This window comes from Gopherus flavomarginatus, chromosome 14, assembly GCF_025201925.1.
Source record: "Gopherus flavomarginatus isolate rGopFla2 chromosome 14, rGopFla2.mat.asm, whole genome shotgun sequence".
NCBI lineage: Eukaryota > Metazoa > Chordata > Testudines > Testudinidae > Gopherus > Gopherus flavomarginatus.
Genome location: NC_066630.1, coordinates 4,920,277 through 4,937,297, shown reverse-complemented (window position 1 = coordinate 4,937,297; position 17,021 = coordinate 4,920,277). Strand labels below are relative to the sequence as shown.

Sequence of the window (17,021 nt, the reverse complement as noted above, 5' to 3'; positions counted from 1 at the left end):
GCCAGCCCGCCCCCGGCCCCGGTTCTCGGTCCCGGCGAGGGGGAGCCCGGCGAGTCGCTGCCTCGGAGGCTTTAAAACCCGCCTTCAAAGCGGGGAGTGGGCCCGGGGCTCTGCAAACCCCCAGCCCGGGCAGGGCTCAGACAGCCCCCGGCCACACTGGGGAAACTGAGGCACAGAAGTGAAGCGACTGCAGGCTTCCAGCCAGCCCACCTGCAGGGGTCTGGAAGGGATTTCCTCCTCCCCACCCCCCGGGTTTGCTTTTTGGGGGTTTTTTAATCCCCTTCCTCTGAAGCATCAGAGATTGCCAGGGCTGGAGACAGGACCCTGGGGTGGGCCAGGGCTGGAGAGGGGACCGCAGGGCAGGCCGGGGCTGGAGAGGGGACCGCTGGGTGGGCTGGGGCTGGAGAGGGGACCATGGCTGGAGAGGGGACCGCAGGGCGGGCCGGGGCTGGAGAGGGGATCGTGGGGTGGGCCAGGGCTGGAGAGGGGACCATGGCTGGAGAGGGGACCGCAGGGCAGGCCGGGGCTGGAGAGGGGACCGCGGGGTGGGCTGGGGCTGGAGAGGGGACCATGGCTGGAGAGGGGACCGCAGGGCGGGCCGGGGCTGGAGAGGGGACCGTGGGGTGGGCCGGGGCTGGAGAGGGGACCATGGCTGGAGAGGGGACCGCAGGGCAGGCCGGGGCTGGAGAGGGGACCGCGGGGTGGGCTGGGGCTGGAGAGGGGACCATGGCTGGAGAGGGGACCGCAGGGCGGGCCGGGGCTGGAGAGGGGACCGTGGGGTGGGCCAGGGCTGGAGAGGGGACCATGGCTGGAGAGGGGACCGCAGGGCAGGCCGGGGCTGGAGACAGGACACGGGGAGGGCTGGGCTGGAGAGGGGACCGCGGGGTGGGCTGGGGCTGGAGAGGGGACCATGGCTGGAGAGGGGACCGCAGGGCAGGCCGGGGCTGGAGAGGGGACCGCGGGGTGGGCTGGGGCTGGAGAGGGGACCGCGGGGAGGGCCCCGGTCAGACTGGCGGTGGTTTTCACCTTCCTCTGCAGCATGTGGGTGTGGGTCACTTGCCAGAATTATCTAGGGGTATCACACATCTTCCTGCCCCTGGGAGGCCTCGGGCACTAGTCACTTCACTCACTCCCGCCTTCTCCCCCACCCCCTGCAGTATGCTGGTCTCAGTTTGGTGGTTGCGTTTAGGGTGGGGGTCAGTGGTCCCTTCTGGCATTAAACGCTGTGACTGTATGACAGCATCACTCATAGAGGCAGCACTAGGGCTGGGAACGGGATCCACCACTCTGGACTTGCAGGGCCTCACCTAACCTTTAGGCCGACCTTCCTCAGGTAGGGCGCAACAGGGAAGGTTGTTTGGTGGGCACATTCCCTGTTACTGGAGCTTGTGCTCTTTGCATTCATCAGAAACTGGGTGCAGTGTAGGGACTGTGATCCGAAGGGCTGCAGAAATACAACCGTGCTCATATGGAGTCTTTCATCAGATCTCGCAGCACTTGAACTAGGTTAAAGCTGGGGAAACTGAGGCACGGAGAGGCAAAGGGACGCGTTCATGCTCAGAGCATGGCCGTGGCAGAGCAGGGACTGAACTCAGGCTCTCTGCAGGCCCAACACTGCTCACCCAAAGCAGTGGGGGGAGAATCACTTGCGTCAGGCCTTGGCAGCTGAGGTACAATCTGCATGAAGGCCAGAAGCCCAAGGGGCGTTAACAGAGGCTGTGGAATCATGGCACGCAGAGATACCTGCTGCCCTGTTCCCCTTCGCCAGACAGGTGGGGAAGAAGAGGAAGGCTGCTAGGCGTCCAGACCGTCTCTGAAGACAGCAGAGTCCTGCTCTGCAGGTGAGGCACGGGCCAGGAGCCTTGGGCCCAGCCTGGCCTGAAATGTTTTCACTCAAGCCTCTGGCTACAGCACCCAGCCTAGGGTTTGCAAGCCACAGCTGAAGGGGTCACAGCTGCCATCAGTTGGTGAGGAAATGGATCAATATCCTCATGCTTGTGGGTTGATAAAGGCAGTTCCTCCTTGACCCCAGAGCCAGCTAAGGCCATCTCACCCCAATGCTCCCTTCATCTTATCCCCCAACCCCGGATTTACAGCAAATGCTGCCTGTCTCCTCCCTTCTTGGATCAGCCACTTTCCTCCCGGGCCAGCAAGATGGCCACCGCCCCGACCTTCGAGATACCCCTACAAAGGCATCAGGCAGAGCTCTACAGTCTACACACATTTCTGGGCCTGCCCTTTCAACTTTTACTCTGACCCAGGAGGTGATGCATCCCCGCCTCCCCCATTATCCCACTGACAGCTCTAGCCCCCCTGAATTTCTGAATGGGCAACACTATTTCTATAGCAACCCTCACCCCAGAACTTCCGCCAAACTGGGGATTTCATCAGGACCAGATAGGTCACAAGCACAGGGGAGAAGAGCCACCAAGGTGTTGGAATGAGCGATAAGGAAAGGCTTTAAAAAGAACTCGGCTACAGGCTGCCTGTAGCCAAGTTCCTCATGAGTAAGCAGGCTGATAACAGGAGCAGCTATGGGACATTAGGAAAAGATTCTGAACACTACAGCTGCTAGAACAGTTGGCAACAACATGTCTTCCATTTCAAGTGCTGCAGTGGCTGTATACACTAGTGATCACTCACCCACCTCTGAAATGCAGCCACCTCTGGGGTGGAACACTGCAGCTGTTGAGCAGCACACAGCACCAGCATTCCACACAGTGGTCCCCAACCTTTTTCATCTGGATGAGCCATGGAGGACCGTGGTGGCGGATAAGCATCCGCCAAAATGCCACCGACAAGCGGCAACGTCAATAGGTCTCGCCACCGAAAACTGCCTCTGGATGACGCAGCTTGTCGGCGGATGCTCATCCGCTGGCCAGTACGCAGGTGCACTTAGATGCCCCAGCAGGCATCATGGTACCCGTGGGCACCATGCTGGGGACCTGTGTGCTCAGAGCATGTGGCGGGGTTGTTATTAGGAGGGGAAGCAAAGAATAACTCCTACAACTGGAACTGCATAAGGGAATGGGAGGTAGGCAGAATGTAACCAGAATTTGCCCCAGACACCAGGGCTTTTATTCTAAACGTTTGCTAAAGTAGCTGTGGATTCACCATGGAAAGAAATAATCCTACATGTGTGGTGGGACTGGACCAGTTAGTGCTGCTAACGTAATGCAGGAATTTAATCTACCTGCTTCATTTTCAGCCTCTTCCTGGACAACACCCTCTCCCCCATCCCTCTGGGTGCCTCCCGCTGGTCCGTAACAGGTCAAAGGGAAGCAGGGCAGGAATGTAAAAACTGAGCAGACACTTGGGTTCAGAAAGTGATATTCATTCGCATTTACACCTAACAACCAACAAGGAAGCAGAGACATTTCAAAGTTGCTCCTATTGCTCGATTTTTAAAACCCAGCTTCTCAGTTAGTGCAGTGTGGGACGGTGTGACCTGTGCTGGAGAGCGGCACCAGCTGGCTAAGGCGATGAGTGAGCCCTTCATCTCTAGGTTGGTCCGGATCAGGCCCCACCAGAAAAAGCCCGCGGCAGCTGGCACCAGACGCTGTGCCCATCTGGAAGCGGTTTGCCGTGGCATCTCAGTCCTTTTCCTAGCAGCCGAGCAGCCTCGTCACAACTGCCCTCCTTTGCTGGCAGAATTGGCCATGAGATAGGACCTTCCTTTCCTGAGGGGCCCCAGCAGATGCAGGGAGCAGCCCTGGCTGGGCAGCATGGGGACACTGCCACTGGCCAGGCGGCGTGTGTTCTGTGACGGGGCTTTGGTCACCAGCGCTCTTCCCCAGCATTAAATCCCCCCCAAAGGAGCAGCGGGCACAGCAGGACCTGAAAAACCTTCTCCCAGACTGTACCTCACCGGCAATCCCCAAGCCTTGCTGGGATAGGTTCCCCAAGACCAAGCCCCAAACACCTCTTCGCTCTCCTGAGAGCCAGCGACTGAAACAGCATCGTCACAACCCATGTTCCCCATGGGCTGGAAGTGTCTTTGCTCAGCGTGTCTCCCTGAGGCTGAAGGGTGCCGGACGGCTGCTCCGCAGGGGGACGCTCAGGTGCTGGGGCGGGGAAGCCCATCTGCTCCCAGCAGATGTAGGCTGGGATCGTCCAGAGACTGAGGTCCTGGCCCTGGCTACAAGAGGAACAAAGCCGCACATTACAGAGGAGAGCTGGAGAGGGCTGCTGGGACCCCATGGGTGCTACGAGCAAGGGACCTAGACAATGGGCTTTACGTACACAGCAGAGGGTTCAGACAGCACCAAACAAACAGGGTGCCCTGTCTAGGGGGGAAGGTAGAAGAAAGCCCCCTTTGAGCACTGCACTGCCAGAGGTGGGCAGGCCAGTGGTCTGTCTCCTGCCACTGCAGATCTGCAAACCTCACGGTCCAATCTGGGATGATGAAGTCAGCACCAGCAGCCTGCTCCCCCTCCAATGCCACCTGCATCCTGCCCTTAACTGGATGCTTGCCTCCAGGTCTCCCCTCTGCACTCTGGTGGGTACATTGGATTTAACCCCATGATGCCAGGGGACACCATGCATCACGCGCTGCTTTCCTCTCACACCAGCCACATGACTCCTGCAGGCCCGGATTCCACACGGCTGATGAGCTAGGGGGCAGCTGGGTGTTTCGCTAGTGCTCAGAGAAAGAGGAAGCAGGTGCTAGCGTGGGGCGGGGCCAGCTGCCGGGAAAGAACTCGGGGTTTGTCTTCACTAGAAACGTGACGGTGCTGCTGCAGCACCAGCGCTGGGGGAGAGAACGGTAAAAACCCAGCCCCCCAAGGGGTGGCAGCACCAGCGCTGGGGGAGAGAACGGTAAAAACCCAGCCCCCCAAGGGCTGCAGCTCCCAGCGCTGGGGGAGAGAACGGTAAAAACCCAGCCCCCCAAGGGGTGCAGCACCAGCGCTGGGGGAGAGAACGGTAAAAACCCAGCCCCCCAAGGGCTGCAGCTCCCAGCGCTGGGGGAGAGAACGGTAAAAAACCCAGCCCCCCAAGGGGTGCAGCACCAGCGCTGGGGGAGAGAACGGTAAAAACCCAGCCCCCCAAGGGCTGCAGCTCCCAGTGCTGGGGGAGAGAACGGTAAAAAACCCAGCCCCCCAAGGGGTGCAGCTCCCAGTGCTGGGGAGAGAACGGTAAAAACCCAGCCCCCCAAGGGGTGCAGCTCCCAGCGCTGGGGGAGAGAACGGTAAAAACCCAGCCCCCCAAGGGGTGCAGCTCCCAGCGCTGGGGGAGAGAACGGTAAAAACCCAGCCCCCCAAGGGGTGCAGCTCCCAGCGCTGGGGGAGAGAACGGTAAAAAAACCCAGCCCCCCAAGGGGTGCAGCACCAGCACTGGGGGAGAGAACGGTAAAAACCCAGCCCCCCAAGGGCTGCAGCTCCCAGCGCTGGAGGAGAGAACGGTAAAAAACCCAGCCCCCCAAGGGGTGCAGCTCCCAGCGCTGGGGGAGAGAACGGTAAAAACCCAGCCCCCAAGGGGTGCAGCTCCCAGCGCTGGAGGAGAGAACAGTAAAAAACCCAGCCCCCCAAGGGGTGCAGCTCCCAGCGCTGGGGGAGAGAACGGTAAAAAACCCAGCCCCCCAAGGGGTGCAGCTCCCAGTGCTGGGGGAGAGAACGGTAAAAACCCAGCCCCCCAAGGGGTGTAGCTCCCAGCGCTGGGGACAGAACGGTAAAAACCCAGCCCCCAAGGGGTGCAGCTCCCAGCGCTGGGGGAGAGAACGGTAAAAAACCCAGCCCCCCAAGGGGTGCAGCTCCCAGCGCTGGGGGAGAGAACTGTAAAAACCCAGCCCCCCAAGGGGTGCAGCTCCCAGCGCTGGCGCACAGGCTACAATGGCACTTTACAGCACTGAAACCTGCAGCACTCGGGGGGTGTTCACACCCCTGAGCGAGAAAGTGGCAGTGTAGACAAGGCCTGGATGAGAGAGTCTATCTGCACAGTGCTCAGACCTGCCCAAGGAACCAGCTCCCCAATCTTGGGGTGCTCCCCAATGGCACAGGGCTCGTCCTTACAAGGGGCCAGCCTTTGCAGTGGGGATGGGGGAGGAGGACCTAAACCCCCTTCCCACCCCAATTCAGAGTCGGGTTCAGAGCGTGGCCAGAGACCCAGAGGAGAGTCAAACAGACCTGCCCCCCTCGTTCCTCACTCCAGGCCGAGCAAACACAGTTTCTTTCTGCCACTGCAGGCAGTCAAGCCTGGGGTCCAGCCACGTTTGAGCTCTCCAGCGTGGATGGGCTCGGGTCTGCGGCAGCACCCCCTGGGGCAACCTGCCTCAGGCCCAGCCCCGCACCGTACCTTGGTGAGGAGGATGTACTGGATCGCCCCAGGAACAGGCTCCAGCACCACAGCAGAGAGCAGCTCCTCCGAGAGCGAGGTGGGCCTGGCTGGCAGCCCCTTCAGGAACCTGCGGGGGCACAAAGGGGGTATTGGGGAGGGTAGGCGGTGCACATCCAAAGAGAGGGGAGATGGGAGGTCAAATGGGGCTGGGAGTCGCTGCCCTCCCAGTCATTCCCCGCCTCCCCCCGCACCAGGACGCCTCGGGCTGCCCCCTCATCTGCTGCAGACTGGCTCTGTTACCAGGCTGAGACCAAACTCTGAGTGCTCCCGCCTTAGTCCATTGCAGCAGACCCCGCCAGTGCTTCCTGACAGCCCCAAACCAATCCCAGCCTGCAGCCCCCTCCCCTGCTAGCCCAAGCCTGGGAACCCCAGCCTTCCACAGCCCTACCGATACCCCTCAATGCTGAGCAGCACTGTCCCACACCCCTCTGCTGGTGCACCTCGTCCCGACCCGCAGCCCCCAGCACACCGCGTGCGACTTACTGGTCTCCATTAGACCCCGGAGGGAAGCTGCACTTCACCACTTCCACAAACTCATCCACTGTGTCTGCCAGTGTGAAGACCACAGCGTTGGGGCCGGCGTCGAAGGTGTAGGCCACCTATGACAGAGCGGACGTGGTTAGCGCAGGGCTGCCGGTCCCCAGTAGGCTCCGGCGCTCGGTGCCCTGGGTCCTAAACACTCGCCAGGCCTCACAACTGCAGCCTTTCCTGGCCCAGGGCTTGTCTCCACAGTCGGTGCCCTGCAGCACACTGGCACCTGAGCAGGGAGTTCAGGGGGCAGGTGAATGGGACTGGCCAGAGAGAAACACCTGCTCGAAAAGCAGCAGCTGCTTCTTGTTTCATCTGCCACCAGTGAGATGCACATTCCCTCCCCCTGCCACACAAAGGGGCTGGTGCTAGCACAGCTGGGTGGGCAAACAGATCCTGCCCAGGGGTCCATTTAATCCAGAATTCATGGGCAAGGCCTGGTGCCACAGAAGGAACCACCTCCCCAACCCCCTGGCAGCTGCATCTGGGATGGGGATCCCTCCCTAAGCCCCACAGAGAGGAACAGGCCCCCTAAAGCATGTGAGCCACCTGCACCTCGTCCGCTCATCCACCAACTGCTCGACCCTATCACGTCTCAGGGATCGGGGCCGCGAGATCCCACGCATTTCCCACAAACAGGGACGTGTGATGGAGATTTGCTGAAGGTTAGTCACTGGGGAAGGCGGGTAGGTGCTGCAGGGTGGGTAGCAGAAGGCAGGCAGGATAAATCACTCACACAGGGAGGCGGATTTTAGTTGGTTTCCTAGGGGCAGGTCCTCTGGGGCAGCAAGGAGCCTTTTGTCACACACCGGGAGCCCTCTACGGGCATCACTCCACTAGGAAGTTACATCCTGCATAGCGGTCACAAGTCAGTGCAGCCCTACACCTGTTCGCTGTCCCGCCCCGGCACACTGACTGCGCTGGATGTGGCATCTTCTTGGCACATACCCCCGAGTTCCCCGTGCTGCTCCAAGCCACAGCGCATGGTGGACAATTGTACATGGTTGTGAGGGACTCTTGGGTGCCAGGGGACAACGTGGTAAAAGTCTCCCAACTCCCACAATCCTATTGTAGCACCTAGCACAGCAGATCTCAAAGGGGTGGCCAATGGCTCTACCGGTAAATGGCACATGTTCTGAGCGGACAGGCACCACTCTCCAATCCCAGGGCTCTGACACTCGCTCCCATGACCCTGTCACCGTGGTACAAGGACAAGCCCCTCTCTGAACCAGGAGGCCCTGCCCGAAGTGCCAGGCCATGCACCCCTGATGTCAGCTCTGTCCGCGTATCCCGCACTGAGCCCACCTTGGTCTTGCCATGGTGTGCGTTGAATCGGTGGGCCAGGGCGATGATGCGCCGGGAGACATCATTGAGGTAGAAGATAGGAGGGAAGGTGTCCAGGCAGGTGGCATGGAACTGGTTGCTGTCCTTCATGGTCAGCTGGCCAAAGCCCTCAAAGTCTCGCTGCTGGATGAACTGGATCATCTGGGCCATGCGCTCCGGCACCACCACCTCTGCGCGGTGCTGCAATGGGGTGACAGGGACAGTTACATTGGGGGGTGGGCGGCACCCCATTACACTGGGATGAGGAGACCCACGAAGTCATTACTACGTTGGGCACCTGTGCCATCTACTTGGCACCATCATCCAGTGAGGGCACCTCATCACAGTGGGGGGGAAGCCCTCCCGCACAACCATTGGGAGGGGCTGCTCCCAGCAAGGCCCCACCCACCAACATGCCCCTGCAAAGGCAGGGAAAGAGCCAGAAGAGGGTCAGAGACAGGAGACTGGAGGAGTCCTAGAATCACAGAACTGGAAGGGACCTCGAGAGGTCATCTATTCCAGATCCCGCACTCATAGCAGGACTAAGTATTATCTAGACCATCCCTGACAGATGTTTGTCCAACCTGCTCTTAAAAATCTCCAATGATGGAGATTCCAAAACCTCCCTAGGCAATTTATTCCAGTGCTTAACCACCCTGACAGTTTGGAAGTTTTTCCTAATGTCCAACCTAAAACGCCCTTGCTGCAATTTAAGCCCTTTGCTTCTTGTCCTATGCTCAGAGGTTAAGACCAATTTTTCCTCCTTCCTCCTTGTAACAACCTTTTATGTACTTGAAAACTGTTATGTCCCCTCTCAGTCTTCTCTTCTCCAGACTAAACAAACCCAGTTTTTTCAGTCTTCCCTCCCTGGTCATGTTTTCCAGACTTTAATCATTTTTGTTGCTCTTCTCTGGACTTTCTCCAGTCTGTCCACATCTTTCCTGAAATGTGGTGCCCAGAACTGGACACAACACTCCAGTTAAGGCACAATCAGTGTGGAGTAGCGCGGAAGAATTACTCTTCGTGTCTTACTTACAACACTCCCGCTAATACAGCCCAGAATGATGTTTGCTTTTTTTGCAACTGCATCACGCTGTTGACTCGCATTTAGCTTGTGATCCACTATGACCCCCAGATCCCTTTCAGCAGCTCTCCTTCCTAGGCAGTCATTTCCTGTTTTGTATGTGTGCAACTGACTGTTCCTTCCTAAACGGAGGACTTTGCATTTGTCCTTATTGAATTTCATCCTGTTTACTTCAGACCATTTCTCCAGTTTGTCCTGATCATTTTGAATTTTAATCCTGTCCTCCAACGCACTTGCAACCCCTCCCAGCTTGGTATTATCTGCAAACTTTATGTGTTCTCTCTATGCCATTATCTAAATCACTGATGAAGATATTGAACAGAATGGGACCCAGAACCGATCCCTGCAGGACCCCACTCATTATGCCCTTCCAGCATGACTGTAAACCACTGCTAAGAGTCCCTCCCCACCAGGGGCCAGAGCACAGCTGCTTTGTCCTGCTTTGAAGGGGATGCGGAGGGTGGGTGGGGGCTCCCAAATCTCCCTCCCACCCTTGGAATAGAATTAGTGCTTCAGCTACAAAGGGTCTCCCGAGACACATCCCTGGTCACATCACAATGCTGCTGCTGGTTGAGTTGTTAACAGTTAGCCACGTTCCGGCAGCTGTCAGAAAACTTAGCCCATGGCCACTTGGGTACAGCCTGGTCACCCACTAATAAAACCTCCCCAATGTGAAGGCAACACCCTCGGATCCAGCAGCCCCGGAGGAGGAGACTCAAAGCTAGTGGGTCTCAGTGTCTCCAGCCACACTGCATCACAGCCCGCCGGCAATGAGCAGTTTCTTCGAGTGCATTCAACGGCGCTCTGTCACTCTGGTGACCAGGGCCCGAGCAGCACCGACATGGATTCATTGTGTTGGAAGGAGCTGGAAAAACACCACCACACACACTCGAAGGTCTGGCAGATTTTGCAAGGGAGCAGGGCATCTGGCCCGGCAGCCCTGCAGACAGCACGGACGGAATAACCCACCCACCCCTTCCCGGCCACCATTAGCTAGAGGTCACCTCAGGCCCTGAAGCAGGAGAGTTTAGATGCCACCAAATCCCACAATTCCAGGGTCAGGAGTCAAACGCCCCCCAGCATGGCTCCAGGTGCAGGTGCTGAAGCACAGGGGAGGTGAGGGAGGGGGGAGTTAGCCGCAGGCCTCCTTTGCTCTGGGATTTGAGTGATTTGGGGGTTATTCCAAACTCCAGTGCCCCCATCCACCCCAGCAGCATTGCTGGGGCAGCTAGATCAAACATGAGCAAGAGAAACACCTGCCCCCACCCGCTCGCCACCCACATGGCACAGGGCTGAGAACAGGGCTCCCGCCTCAAACCTTCAGCAGGGGGCTGGTGTCCACGCTTGTCTGCATCCCAGCCGTGCTGCCCACCGGCTTCTTCTCAGCGCTTACCTGCGGGGGGGAGAAAGCACTTGGCATCAGCATCCTCAAGGGCTCTCCCCACCCAGAGGAAGGTGCAACAGCCCCCAGATGCTTGGGGAGCAGATCTCACCACCTGGGTGCAGTCAGTGCCCCACCCAAATTGTGACATCCTTGAGGGTATCCCACCCCTAAACCCTGACTCCACGCTCCCCAGCACACCAGGAACGGACACTGCTCTCCCTCCCAAGTGAAGGCGCAGCAAACCCCGGAGCCCAGGTTCTCAGGCTCAGAGAGCGATTGCCTGCAAGAGCCGTATTAGCCAGAATCCCGTCTGGAACATACCTCCAGCCCCGTCGGGAGGAAGATCTGGGACTGCAGGGGAAAAATGAGCCACAGGGAGTGAGAGTGACTCGCCCAAGGTCTAATAAGCAGGAGATGCTGGAACAGAACCCAGGAGTCTTGATGCCAAGGTCCCTGCTCTAACCACTAGCCCACACTTCCCTTCCAGAGCTGGGAACACTAGCGCAGAAGCAGCCACTAGCTCTCGCCATCCCATAATGCTTTTCCTGCCCCACCCCCATGCTCAGGCTGGATGGATGCCGTGACCTAGGGGTACCAGACCCCCTGGGCTGGCACCCGGTTCTCACTCACCACCAGGATGAGCACTCTGAGCTCCGGCCAGTGCGTCTCTGGCGCCACCTGCTGGGCAATGCTGTCCTTGCCGTCGGGCCGCTCCCCCATCAGCCACTGCACGAAGCCCCCCAGCATGCTCCTGCAGGCACTGCCTGAGCCCTGGCGGGCGACCTCGGAGAGCTCACCCTCCACGCCGTACAGCCGGGCCAGGGTGTGCACTGGGACATGAGACGGGGCGAGGTCAGCGCGGCTAGGGGACTCGCTCCCCACCCACAGGGCCTGGCCCCAGGGCTCCTCCAGCATCCAGCCCCCTGGGCCTATCCCAGGGTCACTCGTCCCCAGACGGCCCCCCCCAAGGCTTCTCTCCCCAACCCCTCTGTAGCACGGCCCAGCAATGGGTGAGGAAGGGGGGCCACAGCAGACCGGTACAGGGGCATGGGTGGGGGCATGGACAGCCCATCTTCCACTCCCTCCAGAGCTGGGGGCAGGGTGCGTGTGGGCGAAGGGACAGCCCGGCACCCCCTCTCAAGAGCCAGGCGCAGGGACAGCCCAGCACATACACACCACCCGCTCCCCTCTCCCGAGGGCAGGGGGGGCAGGACCCAGGAGCAGGGCTCACACCCACACACTCACCCAGGCAGGCGTACCCCGCTGCTGAGGACGCCAGGCCGGCCGCCGTGGGAAAGTTGTTCACCGAGGCAACGTGCACTTTGTAGGCTAGACTGAGGGGGGCCGCGGCCCCAGCACTGCCGCCCCTCCGCTTCCTGGCCAGGCGGCGCACTGCAGGACACAGCAGAGTGGAGCTTAGATGTTCAGGAGACCTCTGACCTGCCCCAGTGGGTTCCACGGGGCTGGGCTGGAGGTGGCAGGTCCATAGGTAGCACCTGACACTCCCTCCCCACAGCTGGCGGGACCAGCTGCCTGTGTTGGGAATTAACCCCTGGGGTGCTGGAGAGAAGACTGAGTGAGGTGGAAGCAGCAGGGCCATGGTGCCAGCCAGCGTTATCTGCATGCCCCTCCTTGCTCTCCTGGATGGATTCTGGGCAGGGGAGGAGAGGAGAGGGCCTGTGCTGGGGTAGCACAAGGGACTTTCAGGGCGTGGGGTACGTCCCAGAGAAGCAGCCTCCACCCCCCAATCAGCAAGGGTCTCAAAGCACTTCCCAAGCTTTAAATACAGGAGGTTTTACAGAGGGGTTAACTGAGGCACAGAGCAGGGCAGCATCCTGTGCACGGTCACGTGGGGAACCAGTGGCATGGCTGGGAATGGACCCCAGGAGTCCCACTGCAGTTTGCATATGGCCTTGTAGGGAGGTACTGAGCACGCCTAGTGGGGATCATGCTCCCAGCAACTTGGAAGTATATGGGAAACCCAAGGGACTGAGACAGACCTCAGCCGCCTGCCCTCCCCGCAGGTGAGGGGACTTGCCTGCCTTGGGAGCCCAACGAGCCCCCTCCTTTATACTGCCCCTACACACCCCTCAGTCCTGTATTCTGGCCACCGGCCTGGTGTGAGCACAATGACTAGGTCTGGGAGAGACTGTGCAGTTCCCTGATCAACCAGGAGAGGTCCCCCTGAGGCACACGGCACTGCCCTTGCAAGGGAGGCAGGGAGAGCTGGGGGCTCAAACTGGGGCCTGCCCCCTGGCAATGCCAGCTGCTCACACCAGCCCAGCTGGCTGTGCCCACCCTGCCCACCACCAGGATACTCACTCTCCCGCAGGCAGGACTGCAGCCGTGGGTGCCCGACGTCGGCTTCCTCCCCGTTCAGCCACAGCCGGTCCTCTTTGAAGTCTCTGCTGATGGCGGCTGTGGTGGTGGCTTTAAGCTGGGAGGGAGAGATCAGAGCACGCTGAGCTGCAGCCAGGGCCCGCAGGGGGCGCTCCAGCACCATGCAAGCACAAGGTTAGAATCAGCTCTGGGGATTGGTGCTGAGCCCCACCCCATGCCAGTGGCCACTATGCACCACCCATGGGGTCACACGAAGCCCCCATCCCCCACCCCAGAGGGGGCTGTGGATCAAATTCTATTTATGACGAGGAAGAACAAAAGCTCAAAATTATTCTAATGCATCACGATTGCTCTCTGTCACGGCAGCACCCAAAGGCCCCCATTGTGCTAGGCGCTGTACACAGGCAGAGTGACACAGTCCCCTGAAGAGCTGATACAGGTGGAAGAGACTTGCCCAATGTCAGCAGAGGTCAGTGGCAGAGATGGGACTAGAACCATGGTCTTTCAACTCCCAGTCCAGCACCCTGCCCACTGGACGCCCCCTCCCCACACAGGCTGCCACCCCGCCCTGATGAATGTGTGAAAGGATTCTCTGCAATGTTTGCTTTGTTTTACAGAGCAGCTCCACTCTCACCACACGTGTACATAGAGCAAAAGCTAGGTGCTCCCAACCCCTTAGCCCACGGGACAGCGGCTTACACATTTTGCTAGGATAATAATAAAAGGTTTCTGTTTATACCACCACTTACCTGGGATCTCTCAGCCGCGTAACCCCCAGCGGTCGGTAAATTCTATCACCCCCACTTTACATATGGGGAAACTGGGGCACGGAGGTGGGAAGCGACTGGCCCAAGGCCATACACAGCAAGCCAGTGGCATATGTGGGGAGAGAACCCAGGTGGTTCCTGTTACCAGGCACTACTCCTTCCGGTGGGAACATGGGAAGAGGCATCCCTGACAGCCACGAGATGGGCTGGCACCTCTCACCTTTATGAGAGCGACACTGGCCATGACCTTCCAAAGGCCCTAGAAGTGCAGTTTAAACTAAGTGTCTATTTGGGACTGAGGTGTAACAAGTCACCAGAGACTAGGAGGACCAGACAGCAAATGTGAGAAATTGAGACAGGGGGTGAGGGAGGTAATAGGAGCCTATATAAGAAAAAGACCCAAAAATCGGGACTGTCCCTATAAAATCAGGACATCTGGTCACCCTACTCAAGATTAGGCAGCACTTCAGCACAGGCCACAGGCCAACCTGAGAGCCCTTCCAATCCCAAGTCCCTGCCTTTCCACCAGGCTGTATCCCCCTTGCCCTGCGGGGAAGTACTGAGCTAATATGTGGATGGATACATATCTCTAAGCACAGATGCCAGTTTAAACACTGCAGAGGGCCAGATCGCAAGGATTTAAAAACGAAGGCCAAAGGGAACACCATTGAATTCTCGGGAGTTAATGATTACACCAAGGGAGGGACTGGGCTAAATGAGATTAAAAATAAGAAAAGGGAAAATGTTGAGTAAATATCAGGAAATGAGTCCAGGTGCTGTGACTCAGGAGGCTGTGGAATATTCTCCCAAGAGAAGGGACAGGAGCGACAGACAGGACTTGGACTGGTCCTTGGGGAACGCACTAGACAACAACCTAGAAAGTAGAGGGGAAAGATTTCTATGACACGCTTACAATGGGGTTTACAGCAAACCACACTTTGGGGCAGATGTTTCTCCCATGGTGGTCCATCATGTCCAAGCCCTTTGGGAAGAAAGTTACCACCTCTTTCCTTCAACATTTGCCTGATTGTTCCCAGAAGCAGAGCGACTGCTGTTTTTTCACTCCCAAATGAACCCCCCACCCACTCTGCTCCAGTCCCACTGTTAATGATCTCTCTTCTCTAGCAGCCTCAGCTCCAATTCACTCCCAAGAAACATCTTTCCTGGGCTTGTAGGACAAGTTCATACCAACCTGGTCCTGGTTCAAGGTGACGCTCAGAGAGGAATTGATGGGTAAAATCAGCTCTTCGTCTCGCTTCCCCCCTGGAAGAGTTTAGAGGGTAAAATCAGCCCCGAGAGCCCCCAGTCGTTAGAATAGGGCTCTCAGCAAACAGTTAATCACTCAGGCTCCCACCTCAGCAGTTACGGTCCCTCAGGCATGGGGAAGCTCATCGGAGGAGCCCAAAAATGCAATGAGAGAGACACACACAAGTCACTTCCAAATAATCCACAGTGAACTGGCTACAAGGAACAGGTTCCACGAGATCACGGCTGCAGAATTCATTTTGCCTGCCTTACCCGGTGCTGATTACTTAACCACGGCCTCTGTTCTAAGTTATTAACCCCTACAGTGCCTACGGCCAGGACAACTGGAGGTGCTTCCGCGGCAGAGACCAAGACAAATAAACAAGGGCAACATCTGCAAACTCAGGACCAGAGAACAAGCCGAAGTCAGCCCCATTAAAGACGGGCCTGACGGCCCATCCGGCAGAGAACAGGGGGCTGAACAGGATGCCAAGAGCCCACGTAGAGGCCTTTTCCCTAGTTACGCCCCCATCCTGTGCTTGGTCCAGCCAGCGTCCCAGGCCTGTTAGACGGAGTCTGAAAGGGACTTTGCTTGGGCAACAACATCTGGTAACTTTCAGCTCCTCCAAGACTTCCAGACTCAGTGAGACAGGCTTTGACAGGGCTCTTCTCCTGGCCCAGCACCCCTCAACCCTCCCCTGCCCTTGCCGAGTGGCCTCTCCGGAGGGACCGGGGCGGAAAGCGCCAGCCCGCTGGAAGGCGCAGCCCCTGCCCCGAGGAGCTTACACAGTCTCAGAGAGACACGGACGTTTGGTCACTGAAAACTGCAGCCGCTGCCGACTCCAGGGCCTTACTGGGGGCGACTGGGGGATACGCGGTGCCCACCACCCTCTGGGGCGCTGCCCGGGGGGGACCGGGGGGCACCAAGCCCGGCAGGCCAGAGGGGCAGGGGGATACTCACAGTATTTGATGACCGCGATGTTGACAGGGGCTGTGCAGGTCACCACGGTGAGGGGCTTCTCCCCAGCCATGCCGGGGGCTGCAGAGGCCCAGCGAGGGAGCCGCGGCGCTGCACCGAGCTCCAGCTCCGGCTCCGGCTCCGGCTCCGACTCCCCCGCACACTCCGCTGGCTCCTGCCCGGCGCCGCAAGCCCCTGCGGGCAGCTGCCCTCCCACACGTGTCTGCCCCGCGCGACACACCCATCAGCTGACGGGAGCGGATTGGCTAGCGGAACACCAGCTGCTCCCGCCGCTTCCAATCAGCACCGGCTCCCCGCCCAAGGCTGGCTCTGCCAACCAATGGGAGGGATCGGAAGAGGGGCGCCGACCTCTCCCTCCGCAGCCAGCAGGGGGAACCCTGGCGGCCCCGGGTGCACGTTACCACCCGGAGGATTTTAGCTGTCACATGAAGAGGGGAATGTTGCTGCGGTGCACCAGGCGCCATATTAATGAGTGGAACAGCGTGCACATGCGCAGTGTATACTAGTGTTATCGTCATTCAGGCCCTTGGGTTCCAGCGTCGGCCATGACACTATAGGCAAATCCAAGGGAGGCTGAATTAGGGACTGATCCTGCAGCTGAGCAGCCTGGGGGCAGGCGGAGGGGTTGATCCTCGGGCCGCTGACACCAGATTACCCAGGGTGCCGGATCTCGCAGTGTTATATAGTGGCTCATGGGACTTTGGGAGGGATTGGGGATATTTGCAACATTTGGGAGGCTGGGGGGATATTGGGGGGTTTTCGTGGTGAGGCAGTAGTGCCACTGTAGCCAAGACTGAGATGCTCTTACTATTTAACAGCTGACTTGTCTAAGCACTGTAAAAATCTACATACCTCCTAAGATTTCAGAAAGCCCCAGCTTCTGGAGTCAGAGGATCACAGGTGAAATCACAGCTTTCATTTTAAACTACAGGTCTGTCGTATCTTAAGTGCATTTAACGTGCGCGATTTCAGCTTTACATGGTCGGCAAAAACCAAAAAAAAAGAGAAAAATAACAATGTTAATATTGTACCTGTAGT

The 17,021-nt window shown here is 58.6% G+C and overlaps 1 protein-coding gene across 1 annotated transcript; it reads right to left on the bottom strand.

Moving 5' to 3' along the window:
- Nucleotides 1–3,313: 3,313 nt before the first annotated feature.
- Nucleotides 3,314–16,307, bottom strand: MVD (mevalonate diphosphate decarboxylase). Its single transcript, XM_050922615.1, has 10 exons — nt 15,966–16,307; nt 14,952–15,022; nt 12,975–13,089; nt 11,898–12,044; nt 11,283–11,482; nt 10,587–10,661; nt 8,167–8,385; nt 6,817–6,932; nt 6,292–6,400; nt 3,314–4,138 (listed from the first exon to the last, which is right to left on the bottom strand). The coding sequence occupies exons 1-10, from the start codon at nt 16,033–16,035 to the stop codon at nt 4,058–4,060; spliced, it is 1,203 nt and encodes a 400-aa protein (XP_050778572.1). The 5' UTR covers nt 16,036–16,307; the 3' UTR covers nt 3,314–4,057.
- Nucleotides 16,308–17,021: the final 714 nt, after the last annotated feature.